At 32.3% G+C, this 13545-nt stretch overlaps 1 protein-coding gene across 3 annotated transcripts in view; it reads left to right on the forward strand.

The window, feature by feature from the left end:
- Nucleotides 1-3647: 3647 nt before the first annotated feature.
- Nucleotides 3648-13545, forward strand: part of LOC148279041 (uncharacterized) — a 172003-nt gene continuing 162105 nt past the window's right edge. For all 3 annotated transcript variants that reach the window (XM_088230532.1, XM_088230533.1, XM_088230534.1), the window contains exon 1: nucleotides 3648-3892. In XM_088230532.1, the coding sequence (XP_088086658.1) occupies nucleotides 3656-3892 (237 nt within the window). In that variant the 5' untranslated portion in view covers nucleotides 3648-3655. The remainder of the gene's footprint in view (nucleotides 3893-13545) is intronic.

The raw sequence follows: 13545 nt of genomic DNA on the forward strand, positions 1-13545 counted from the left end.
AAGAAAATACACATTTATATTATCAGCTGTCCATTCGGTCGGTTTTTTTCTTCCACCTTTCTAAAAACTCCTGTGTTATTTCCGAAATAGTGCGTTTTATATATAGGCTTATTTATTTATTTCAAACTTCAAGTAAAAATAATAAAATAGACTTCATGAACTCGAAAATAGTTATTCCCACGTACCTGATATATTTAGTGTAGGGTATTGTTCCCATAGAACAAACCTTTTGAACTTTTTCAAAGATGGTGAATGGTAATTATATTTATTTATTCATGCATTTCATATTATATACACTTTTTTGTTCACTTTGCCCAGCTCTATGAAACAGTACTTTTGATTTTATTTTGTATTACTGTAAAATGTTTTATTATTTAAACATTACTGAATATACTGTAAAATTTTTAGGTTAATTTTTTTAATATAAATCTTGTATAATTTTTAGGTTCAATTTTTTTTTATAAATCTTGGGTATAAGGAAATTTATGTTTAAAAAAATAAAATAAAGCCAAATATGTTAGTATTATAAATGTTTGTAAAAGGCAGATTTTCCGTTTATGTTTGGCGGACTTATTGCTAAAAGCAATATCTTCCAGCCAACAAAAAAACAGACTGGTCAAAAGAAGATTTGGCCGAAATTTTGTAATAAAAAACCTTAAATATATTATATAAAAAGATACATGGGTACATAAAATAAAAATAACCTAATTAATTAAAACTAACAGCTGTATTTTAATTGGGAGATAAGGCTTCTAATGCTTCAAGGGCTATTGGTTTGATTCCGTTTAGATCGTGCGATCGAGAATAATCTATTGGCGTAAAAAATACATTTGATAAACTGAATTTTAAAAGAAATTTTTCACAAACAGAGCACAAATGTAAAAAAATAACTGTAATCGTTAGTTTGAGATGAGACAATTTTACCAATCGAAAGTTCTGTCAAAAAAAAAAAATAACAGCCGCTATAATGTTTTTTTTATATTTATTTAAAAGATAAAAAAATAAATCTTTCAATAATATTTCCACAAAAGTCTTAAAATTATAGTCCTCCTGAATTGTAAGCATACAACTCGTCAGCAGGTTCTTATATGTTGCTTCGATTTTTCATACTTAACCTACATTAATCATAATTTTATTTTAAAAACATTGCATACTATTCCATATTCTATTACACTAATAAATATTAAAAACTATCATTAATTCAAAAAACTTTTTTCCATTAGCCATAATTTGAGCATAGGCCTCACTCCTGTATTTAACTCACTATTTTGAATATTGTTTGGTAACATGTTAATTTTTTTTTATTATTATTTAATTTTACAATACGCCCTAGGGGTATTCACAAAAAATATACAGGTAAGTACAAACATAGTAAGTAATAATTTTAAAAATAAACAGCGCTTTTGTGTATACATGTAGAACAATAAAAAGCATACTGCTATGCAAAATAAAAAGTGAAACTTTACATAGTAAAAAAGAAAAAATATGGATGTAAGAAAAGTGATTGAATTAAAAAGCAAATTGTAAATAACTTTTAAAGAATTCAAACAAATATATATATATATATATATATATATATATATATATATAAACATAAATACGTATAAAAAAATGGTATTAACAAATTAATGTTAAAAACAAATAATAAAAATTATTTTACAGTAAGTATATATAAGATACTTATATAATATATGGTACATAAAAATATTTGATGCATTAATTTCAGAAAAAAATATTTGATACATTAATATTTAAGGTATATTGTATTGTAGTGCCCTTTTGCCATATTTATTACAATATTAGGAACAGCTAGCCCTTCCATACTAGTAAACCTGGTGTTGTAATCATGTACCAATTTGTGTTTATACTCGGAGTGCGACGCATGCCGACAAATATGATTTGACATGATATTACCAATTTATGCAAAATCGCCTCAGTTTAATAATGGAATTGATCGATCGTGAAAGGCGTTCATTTACTGAACTCTAAATTACATATAACAGTCAGTACTTTTTGAGAAAACACAATAAAAAATACTCGTGTTTTATTGGCATTCGGTTTAGATAGCACAAAAATGTGAGTCTAATATAAATTTAATCAATATTGTTCTCTCTCGGTCGCCGCGCCGCGCCGGTTTATTGTTAATAGTAAACATAGTCGATTACTTGACTTGGCGCCGACCAGCACTCAGCTTATTGTATCAATTTGCCATTCTCCTTGTCTCAAAATTTTGGTTGCCGAATAATAATACGCTTAGACTTATAAGAGATAATAAATTGCCACACTCGCAGTCGTCTCCGGAAGTTTGTTTCCGGACTAAAACGATTCGCGTTTACCCAATTGCCGATTGCCGGTGAAAGGCGACCATTGCCTTTATTTTAGGTTAATACGTTCGAAAGCTAGAAGGTATTTTAGCATTATGGAGATAATATTTCGATTTAAACGAGCACTAAATAAATAGTCCAGATCTTGTCTCGATGTCCCTTATGTTTGTCAATGCTTCTTTCTTTTTTTTAAAAAATGTTTTAAACTATTCTTTTATTGCAATATTTAAACCTTATAAATTGTATACATGGACAATGTCCGTTAATAATTAAATAAATATATGAGCCATGAACGCCAAAACATCGTAACCGACAAAAACAATATTTCACAGAAGAACACTCCTTCCTCTGAATTAACATGGAATATACTTGGATAATCAAACTCTGTTTCGACTATTTATTTTACTGATATCAATAAATGAAACATTTGAATCAAAACTTGGTTCGCAATAATTAAGAAGAAAAAATGTTCTCCCGTCGGTTACGATGTTTTGGCGATCATAGCTCGATATTATCGTTGATAGAAATTAAAAATAAACTGCAAATTAGCTAGTAGGATTAAGTCTCATACTTTTGATATGCACGATGTATTTTTTGTAAAAAAATACAGACAATTACGTTTGTTGTGTCTCGATTTCTTAGAAATCAAAGACCGATTCATTGATTGGTCGCTCGGGCGACGAATTGTCAAATTACTTAAGCAGTCGATATTTTCGCTATCTCATTAACTGCAATTTGCGATGCAAGAACAAACGCAACCGGCTGTAATTTCAAACAAAATAGAATATAGCCAATGGGTTGGCTGTTTGGGAAAATAATGTCTATATTGAGTGACGTTAGCAGGCGCTACTCAGAGGCGATTTTATGGCGTTAGCGCCGGAATGATTACGAAGTTAGCGAACGGGAGACGTATTTCCGAATGGCACCGAAATATCCCGAATGGATAACGCTAATTGTGACTAATTTTTAATAAAATTCCGTTCATAAGTCTACACTTTTGTCTTGTGGACACATTTGTTAATATTATTGTTATCAAAAACATTTTTCACTTTGTGGTGTGACATTTTACACTTATTTGTTTATAAATTTGTATAAACCACTTAATTTTTTTAATTACACTTCGACCGGTTTCGAGGTTACTACCTCATCGTCAGGAATTTAACAAACTTATAATTACACGCGTTCCTATTTATATAATAAAATATTGTATGAAAGAGACAGAAAATTGAAAGAAAGAGAGAGAAAGAAGATAAAATAAATCATAACGGGAATAGTTTTAAAAGAGGACTCGAAGTTAATGTTAATTTTGATTTTTCCAGGGAATGCATGACATGTTCAGTGACCATCGGTCGTCATACCGCCAAGTGGACGTCGCGCCCCGCCCCTCGCCACCGCCGAGCGCCAGCCTCTGCAGCCCGTGTAGCCCCGTCCCGCTCGCGCCCCAGCAGCACTACCAGGAGAGCAGAGCCCAGCAGCAGGGCAGGGCGGCAGGAGCCAGCGGAGGCAAGCGGCGAAGACAAGACCCAGTAGGCGCCAGCCCGTGTCACCAGCCCGACAGGGGCCATAAGGTCAGTCCCACCACCTGTTCCGTTCTTCTGCTACCCCAGTAATTACTAGTTCGTTTTTTTATTCATTTTCAAGCCCATAAGGCTTTTTACATACATATAAATAATATCAAACATGAGTACATAAACAACATCGGTGTACTGAAATAAAGTGCAGTATTTAGAAATAAAAATAAATTTAGTATGCCGTTAAAAAATAAAACGCTGTAAAAGACATAAGAAATGAAAATCTTTATAAACAAATAAAATTTTAAGAAATGCAACCATTAGAAATTTGAAATAGTAGATGCATAATATCACGGGCTCAGTGCTATTACGTAACTTTAAAATCAGCATTTTTGAGTTAATTACTAAAATCTCATCTGTGTTTCTTGCTTCAAAATGTTCAGGGGTTCATCCACAAATAGACCAATCGTGATTGTCTATTTGTAGCATTCATTAAGGAGGAGACAGATATGTCTTTTAAGTGGTTATTTCATAAATGCTGATTTTAAAGGTGCCAAGTTGTAGCATTGAGCCCACGATATTAAAATACAATATAAAAAGTTTGTTAACGTATCAGTGTTGCCATATATGAATCAAAGTCTGATACATGGTTTCAATTTATGTAGGTACTGGACATTATACAATTTTTTGAGTGTCATTGACACATTTCTGGTCACGCGGTTACAAGAGGAGATCCCAGCAGAATGCTCGTACGAGGTTTTCCTGTAATTTGAGTTATTTAATACCGAAAACACGTACGACTTAAGTTTAGAGAAATTTCTCTTTTGTGGCTCCAAGAGTTTTCAATGTCCTGGATGGAATATATTAAGTTCTCTAAGACGAAAGCCACGTTCAGGAGAAGTGTACAAGTTTGGATTTTGTCTAAGGAAGAGACCATTGCGGTAGACTGATGCGAGATATTGCATAGATATATAGTTTACCTGCATTTTTCGTAGACACTACGATTCTAGCCCATCCACTAATCCAAGTGCATTTGAAACAGTCCATTTTTAATGTCAATTTTACCCTATCTAATTTAAAGGATTACAGCAACCAACGATCTTATCGATAATTGTACGACTAACTGTTACATTGTGCAATATCTTAGCGCTTTTGAAGCAAGTATGGCTTCTAATCTTGTGTCAGCCTGGAAATTTCTGGTCTTACCAAGTAAACGTAAATGGTTATAAATATATTTTTCAACAATACAATGTTGTTTTAACGATCTTAATGGTATTTTTGTTCGAAAGTATTACATAACAATAATATCATGCGGCGTTCTTATTCCGTAATGGTTTTTTCTTTACCACAAAAGTCATACTTCTATCATGAAAAGTATTGGAAGTCGACAATAATACACAATTATGCTACCATTCTTAAATTTCCGCTATTGCATTATTTATGAGTAAAATTGATTTATTTATTCATTTACAAAGAGTTCATATAATTTCATTTATGAAAACACAATCATTAATACCTTATTCTGCGAAATCTTATTACAAACTAACAGCGCATTTGCTGAGTTATTTGTTTATACTGTCGATTATTTTGATTTGGAAAAGCATGGTTTAATTATTGCTCTTACTATTAAAATTTAGCTCCAATTCGAAACCAGGACTCTTATTGCGAAGGGTCAATATGATCTGGAGCGGCATCCAGTCTAGTTCTGACGCGGCGTCGCCTGCCTGTTTTCTTCGACAATACGCCCTAACTCTCAGAACCCTTTTAGAAACCGCTGATCTAACACGACGTTACGGCTCCGCCTCCATAGCAGTACCGAGCGGTGAGTTTTTAGATTGGTAAGCTGCAAAAATTCCGATCAAATGTCTATAGCGGTAGTATGGCACATAAAAAAGGCCTATTTTATATTTGATAAATAATCTATAACAAATGGCACTAGCGGCTAACAGTTTCAGTTAAAATATTTTCTAATTTAATACACACATTTTATTAACAAAAAAATGCATTTAAAAATAAAACATGAATGCAAAAAACTGGAACCCGCGAGGATTCGAACCCCAACCTTAATCATTAGAAAGCAACGACCTATCCGCATGGCTATTTCCTGCACTTAACCAGTTGTCGAAAAAGTTATTTGTAAAATTGTATTATCCATTAGCATACCGATAATTTTCGCTTAATTGTGACTTTCGTTACTTGTCTTGAAGTAAAACACTATTTCTTAGTAAATAATGATAATATCTAAACTATTTCAAAGTATTCCTCACCGAGAACGTTCATTAATAATTGCCTTTTTAGAATCATTCTTTTATCGATTTTTATATCACTTTTACATTCACAGAACGGTGTAAGTTATACATTTGTGTATTCTTTATGTATAATTTACTCTTGACACTATTCAATTTTAATTTACTAGTTACGTTTTTATCATAACTCAAACAATATTTAAAAGTTTAAATGGATACTGAAGAATAACCTATAGTTGAACTGTCATCGTCCGTTAAGAACATTTTATAATTCATGTATATTTTATTTTTGTTTAGCGAATCTTTGTTTTTGAAAACTCACTAAAGTATTCATACTGATACTCTAAGGACATAAAATGTCCGTAATATTATTTATTTTACAACAAATTTACTTTCAAACCACCGAACAGGACTTCAGTATTATCCTAATTTAACTTCTATGTTATATACTCTTACACATTCCGTTATCTCCTTTTCACATTATAACGGGTGCGTATAATACCATCTCACGTGCACTGTCTTAAGTGAAGCAGTTTTATTTTAAAGAATAATAGCCCTTATGAAGGAGTGTTGAAAGACCAAATTGCATTTAGGGAAGCTGCAAGATTTTACTGTAATCGTAAGTGATTTTTTTCTAAGATAAATCTGAAATTTGTAGTTTGGAGACGTAATGAAATTCGTGTTTTATCTTTGGCCGCGCAAGCTCCTGTAATCCGGTAGTAATTATTTTGGCCGATAGAGGCGCAACTCGCTCGTTGTATGGAATATGATGTAAGTTTATTAACCCAAGAAATGCAATGTAATATTAACATTACTTTCGATGTCAAAAAATATGGTAAGCTGCAAATAATCGGTTATTGGGAGAACTCGCCCCTGCTCCATAGGGACGTTTTAGCACAGCCTTTTAAGAGTTAATAACTTTAAATCAGCATAATCCTGACCCATTTCACTCTTCGTCATAACAACTTTATTCCAATTATTAAAACAATGTTTCTGGACAAGTAAAATAATCACCCCGCATATCCCTGGCACAGTTTGTTACATCCACATCAGTACGCGAAATGAGCTCACTCGCAAATTAGGTCCGCATTGATCTCACGTCTCCGCCTCTTGTGATCTCATAACTTACAAGCCCGTCTGTCGTCTCTCTAATCCTGGCCTATTCGCTCTACTGTGCTCCCATTACAATCATTCGCTTTGGTCGGATTTTAAAAAGTGCTATGTGAGCTCTTGACTAAAAAATATCTTTGAAAAGTAGTTTTGTTCATAACTACCCCAAGGACGCTTTACTATTATTATATATATATCACAAATGTAACCTAGATTGCAACATGTCTTGCTGTTACGGAGCGCAACAGCAAGACATGTTATAATTTTAACTATTTACAGCTGTTAACGTGATGCAAGTTTGTATTAGTTTTCAAATTATCGTGGATATTTATTTATTTAACTTTTTGTACATAATGTTATTTGTACATTGGCGGGCTTATTGCCAAATGGCAATTTCTTCCAACCAACCAATAAAATAAAAGTTTTATTTTTATAATTCAAGTTACAGAACATATTCAATAGAAAAAAAAAAGATTAAAAAGTTAAAAATATATAAAAATAGAAATAAACGTATTTGTTTATAAATTACCTTAAATCAAAACTATTACTCAATGGGAAAAAGGAAAAAAGTTAGATAGTTAGTTAGTTAGTTAAAGTGGAGTTAGATAATACAAATCAAGTTCTGGTAGAGGTGAGAACGAATCTCAAAACCTCATGGGACTACAATTCAACTCAATTTTACATATTTGATAAATCCGGATGGATGATAGCATTTTATAAACTTAAACCAGCCATTGACAGGTCATAAGCCCTGTAGATGCCTAGACTTCTATATTACCTTCTCTTAAATGTTCTTCATCTCTGTTGTAATATGTTAATATAAACAGCTCCCCAGGGAGTTGAATCCAGTCCTTGTCTACAAAAATTTGGACAAACTCAAAATATTGTTGATAAATTACCTGGTCCATGAAGAAGTATAGAAATTGAAAAAATAACATTTTCAGGCGTTGCCTAGTATGTAGGTGAAATAATTCAATTAAATGAATCTCACCCGCATAAATAAAGGTTTTAGCTCTCAACAACAGATAAAACAATTGAAGGAATTTAGATGTTCAAATATAATGTGTAAAGTGGCCACTTAAACCAGGCATTGACAGGTCATAAGCCCTGTAGATGCCCAGACTTCTATATTACCTTCTCTTAAATGTTCTTCATCTCTGTTGTAATATGTTTTTATAACTGGTATAATATTTCAATTTGTTGCAACACAGAGTAAAACATTTTTGAGAAGGGAATACAGAAGTCTAGGAATTTACAGGGCTTATGACCTGTCGTTCGCCGTGTTAAATGGCCACTTTACACACTATAATATTTACCATTCTGCCTATGTTGCCTCATTTCCTCAACTCTTCCATCTTCCAAGAGCTGAAACCTTTATCATGTGGGTGATATTCATACTGTATTCAGACTATGTATAAAAACGCAGGATTACTTGGCGGAGAAGTGAAGTGCCGGATCATAGATGGAGTACCGTAGTAAAAAAAATAATCGAATCGGATTGTGGTCCCGTGGCTAGTGTCTCGGACTCACGGATCAAAGGTCCGTGGTTCGAATCCCACTCTACCCCAACTTGATTTCCATTTTCTAAACGTGAGTTATTTACAACTCGTTGAAAATGGCCCTCAAAATTAAATATTTGCGTAAATTATAAGAACGCAAATATTTCTTTTTTTTAAAAAAAAATAAAAAAAAAAATAAAAAATACGTTTTTCTATTTTTATAGATTCTTATTAGGTTTGCGCATCACATTACGTTGTTTAATGGCTAGATTTTATAGCACTGACATTATTGTTCATAATTTATTAGGTACTGTTGATATTACAAAGTCGACTCGATTTTTACAATGGCGCACCCACGCCACGCTATTATTAAACGCAATTATTATTATCGTAATTACCCCTGATAATTGTTATCAAAATACATACTTTTATGGAGCGTTTGTTGTGCATTCTAAAACAATCTTATGTTTGAAGTTAATTTATCTATAGCTGCGTAAACAAAGTTATTCAATAATATTGATGTACTTTTTATTTTATTTAACGATGATTAATTAGTCTAGCTACTCTAGCTGACACATAAAAACAATAAAGTAGTTACTTTTCAATGAGGAAGTTCAGTGGTTTTTAAAAAAAAAAAATATTTCTTTATAGACTATTTATTAAACGAAGAATGTTATGAATCACATCAGCGCTATGATTTTTTAAGTTTTGTATTTCTGAACCTACTTCGCGTGTGGCGTCTCGAGTTCTCTTCCGCTTCTTCTCGGTTAGTTCTGCCGATTGACGGTAAGTAAACCAGAAATCTTGTACGACTCTCTTGTCGTTGGTTGATTCATTTGAACTAGTGACGTCGTTTAAAATAGTTTGTTTTTATTAAAATATTTTTTTCGTACATTTTCAAGAATTTTGCCGTATAATTTAATGCTCTAGTTTTTACCACGCGTAAGAAAATATTTTTTTTATCCAATTTCTCTTAGGGCTAAAGTTCCTCATTTCACTTACCGACTTTTCTATGTCTACTAATTTCGAGGCGCACCCTTGTTTGCAAGAAACGTCTAAAATGCCGCCTACCCTTCAGACTTTTAGCCATTTTTCATTCATCCCTACCTTCACCCATATCTCCATTACTCTTCTCGCACTCATTTTTTTCCCTCGCTTCCTCTCCCTATTTTCACAAAATTTATGATTAAAGGGGCTGTTAGTTTAAGATTCATATTATGTTATATTTTATTGTTATTTATTTTATATCATTGCATTGTCAATGTTTTTTTATGAATGGTTGTTATTTCGGTTGGTTGGAAAAAATATTATGTAGCCATAGAACGCCATATCACTCTGTCTTTGCATACAGACCTCGCTTCCGCGACGTTCATACATCTTCTCATCCGCGCACGCCGATTATTCCGACTTTTTAAACGTCAATCTTTAAGCATTTGTTGAATTTAGTCGTGCCGTGTCTTTTCGGTCTTCCTTGTTTTCTGCATTCATCAAAATTAGCATCAACATATTACAACAGAGATGAAGAACATTTTAGAGATGGTAATATAGAAGTCTAGGCATCTACAGGGCTTATGACCTGTCGTTGGCTGGTTTAAGTGGTCACTTTACACACTGTGTAACATTCATTATTCTGCCCATATTTAACATTTATATTCCTTCAATTCTTTCCTCTGTTGATGTTTTTGAAGTCCATCTGGTCCATGAAGAAGTATAGAAATTGAAAAAAAATTTAAAAATTCATGCGTTGCCTAGTATGTAGGTGAAATAATTCAATTAGATAAATCTCACCCGCATAAATAAAGGTTTCAGCTCTTTAACTTCACAAACATCAACAGATGAAAGAATTGAAGAAATATAGATGTTCAAATATGGGCAGAATGGTGAATGTTACACAGTGTGTAAAGTGGCCACTTAAACCAGCCAATGACAGGTCATAAGCCCTGTAGATGCCTAGACTTGTATAATACCTTCTCTTAAATGTTCTTCGTCTCTGTTGTAATATGTTAATGTTAACAGCAACCCAGGGAGTTGAATCCAGACCTTTTCTACAAAAATTTGGACAAACTCAAAATATTGTTGAAAAATTAGCATCTTAAAACCCTTTTAGCCATTCTTTCGCTGTCCATTCGCTATGCATGTCCAAACCAGCGCAGAACTAATTTCTTGATTTTTTCGATAGTGCTTATCTCGGACTAACATAATGTACGAATCTCGACATTTGTGCACCTAAAATAAAACTTTAAAAAGTTAAAGCTAGGTCAGAGAAAATAAAATGGTAAATACCTCGAGTCAATATCTATATTGTAATGATGATTTAAATATAGAAAGTAATAATTATTACATTACCGGATTATATTATCAGCGAATTATTATAATCGGGTTGTGGTTCCGTGCCTAGTGTCGTTGACTCGCGGATCAAAGGCCCAAGGTTTGAAACCCACTCTACCCCGACTCGATACCCATTTCCTAATTTAAATAAATCGTTGCAAATCTTAACTAAATATAGGCTGTGTTCATTATATGGTGACCATTGTTTCAAAGTTAATTGCATTTCCATCTATAAACCTTTTCCTTGCTGTCCCAGAAACATCCGCGCGTTACGATGCTGTGTAGTCATGCAAAAAATTAGAGATTTTTAATCGGAAAAATGTAATACTCATAGGCAATTGCTGTAATTATTCATAGTTGAAGTGAAAATTGATATTTAATCTGATTGCTAAAAACATGAAACACCCATTAGCTCATGCTCGCAGCGCGGGAGAAAGAACCGCCACTGACAAAAGTTGGGAAGCTTTTAACTGGCGTCTGGGAAAAGTCAGTGTTCTCAACTCGGAGGTTGAGTCGCTAGAAGTCGCTAGATCTTAAGTCGTCCGATGGAGGGGGGTGTGGGAGAAGGAAAGGGAGGGTTGCTGATGGGAGAAGGGGCAAGGCTTTTTGGCGGCAGCTTGCACGATTACCTTCAAGTATAATTAATACTTTTAAGTAATTAAAAAATAAGTTTAGGTTTTTATTTAATAGAAATTACACAGATAAAAGTAAGTTGTGTCATAAGTAAAGGAAATTGGATAAAAAAGTGTATATTCTCGGTGCTACTGATACAAATATAGTAAGTAGTAAGTAATTCTTACCTTAATATTAATGAATAAAATATTTAATTTCAATAAAATAAACTTGAAATGTCTGTTTTCCTATTCCTTCCTGTATTTTTGGGTGTAAAATATTTCTTCATCACAAGTGATTCCATTTTTACTATAACTTTTGACAGCTCGCTTAAAAGTCGCTAGAAAAGTCGCTAGAATTTATTTGTCGCTAAAAAAATAAAAAAGTCGTTTTCAATGTCAAAATGTCGCTTAATCTAGCGACAAAGTCGCTAAATTGGCAACATAGAGAAGTACTAGAAACTATGCTGTTTGCGCGCGTGACGTGTGAAATTGTCTCTCTCGCTTGCGAATATACCTGTATTATCGGTAGTAGACGTAAAGTGTGTGTGAGACAATTATATATTACGATTACTCTTTTACTACGTACTCAGCAACATGCGACACATTGGTAAACTTTCTGTAGTATTGATGATTTATCTCCGATTTTTGGTAAAAATGCTTTTTCTGTTCCCAATAAGCATTAATCATTGATTCAAAAAATATTTTAACATTTACGTAATTTATAACAGAGAAATGCCGCAAATTTTTCCCCATAATTGATTATATTTTTGGAGATATTAAAGTTATTAGATGCAATGTGTTCTATCTACACACATCGCCGGGAAGGGAGAGTCTATATATTTTTTACTTCCTGCTAGTATTTTAAATATTTTGATGTTAAAGGATTTAGGTCCAATATACAAATAGGAATAAATAAATAAGCGACCTGCAATACACAGTATAACAACCCAGAAGAACACTATCGTTATTTTATCTGAAAGACCGTGAAAATCTATGAAGTCAAACAATATAATTGTTTCTGTTTAATGACCAAGGATCTAACAGTTCTAAATAGCGTGAAATTTATTTTGAAAAATTATTTGCATCTTCGAGGACATGACAAGAAAACTGTTTACGAATAATTGCGAATTGACTGGCGTATAATTTGATTTCCCCTCCGTATAAATTCGATTATAGAAAAACTCGTAATTTTCATTGATATGTACTTGATACCGATTTTCTTAATACATTTAAAAATAAAAGTAGAAAGTGAATTTCAATTATCAAATCAGATAAAATAAACAATAATATTATAATTTAATAAACAAACGAACAAAAACTTCAATATAATAATATTGTAATCAATAGACATCATAACTAATATAATGTTTTTACCGTTTGTGTTTTTTTAACATTTCGTTTATTTGTTTTTTTTTTAAATAAATTTTTATGATTATTGCATTTTTATTTGTTTTTGGCCAGGCTGTAAGAAATTGATAGTGGCAATAAGTCCGCCATTTAATCAAGTATATCTTCGTTTTATTTTTTTGCGTTTAGCACATTGTATAGGTATTTACATTATGGTTAGTAAAGATTTTTTTACTAATATCATTATCAAAAAAATTATAACGAAAGTATGTAGGTAGTAGGTACCTACTCAAAATTATTAATTTTAATACACCAAATCGCCAAAGTCGTTAGCAAAATATTTTTCCTTGTAGTTTATCTTACATTCTAAAATATTCATAATGAATAGTAAAATGTGAAATAAATTTATTATATTGAAAGCATTATGTTTGTGGTCAAGCATTTCAATAAATGTTGGTAAATATTTGTATATTAACCACTTGCTGACATTTCTATGTCTACCGGATTCGTCAGGACACTAATTACACTAACGTGTATTTGTGTAATTATATTTATATGTAAATAAT

The sequence above is a fragment of the Micrasema longulum genome, unplaced genomic scaffold (assembly GCF_059751315.1).
Source record: "Micrasema longulum isolate JH-2025_06_02 unplaced genomic scaffold, ASM5975131v1 h1tg000778l, whole genome shotgun sequence".
In the NCBI taxonomy this organism is placed as follows: Eukaryota; Metazoa; Arthropoda; class Insecta; order Trichoptera; family Brachycentridae; genus Micrasema; species Micrasema longulum.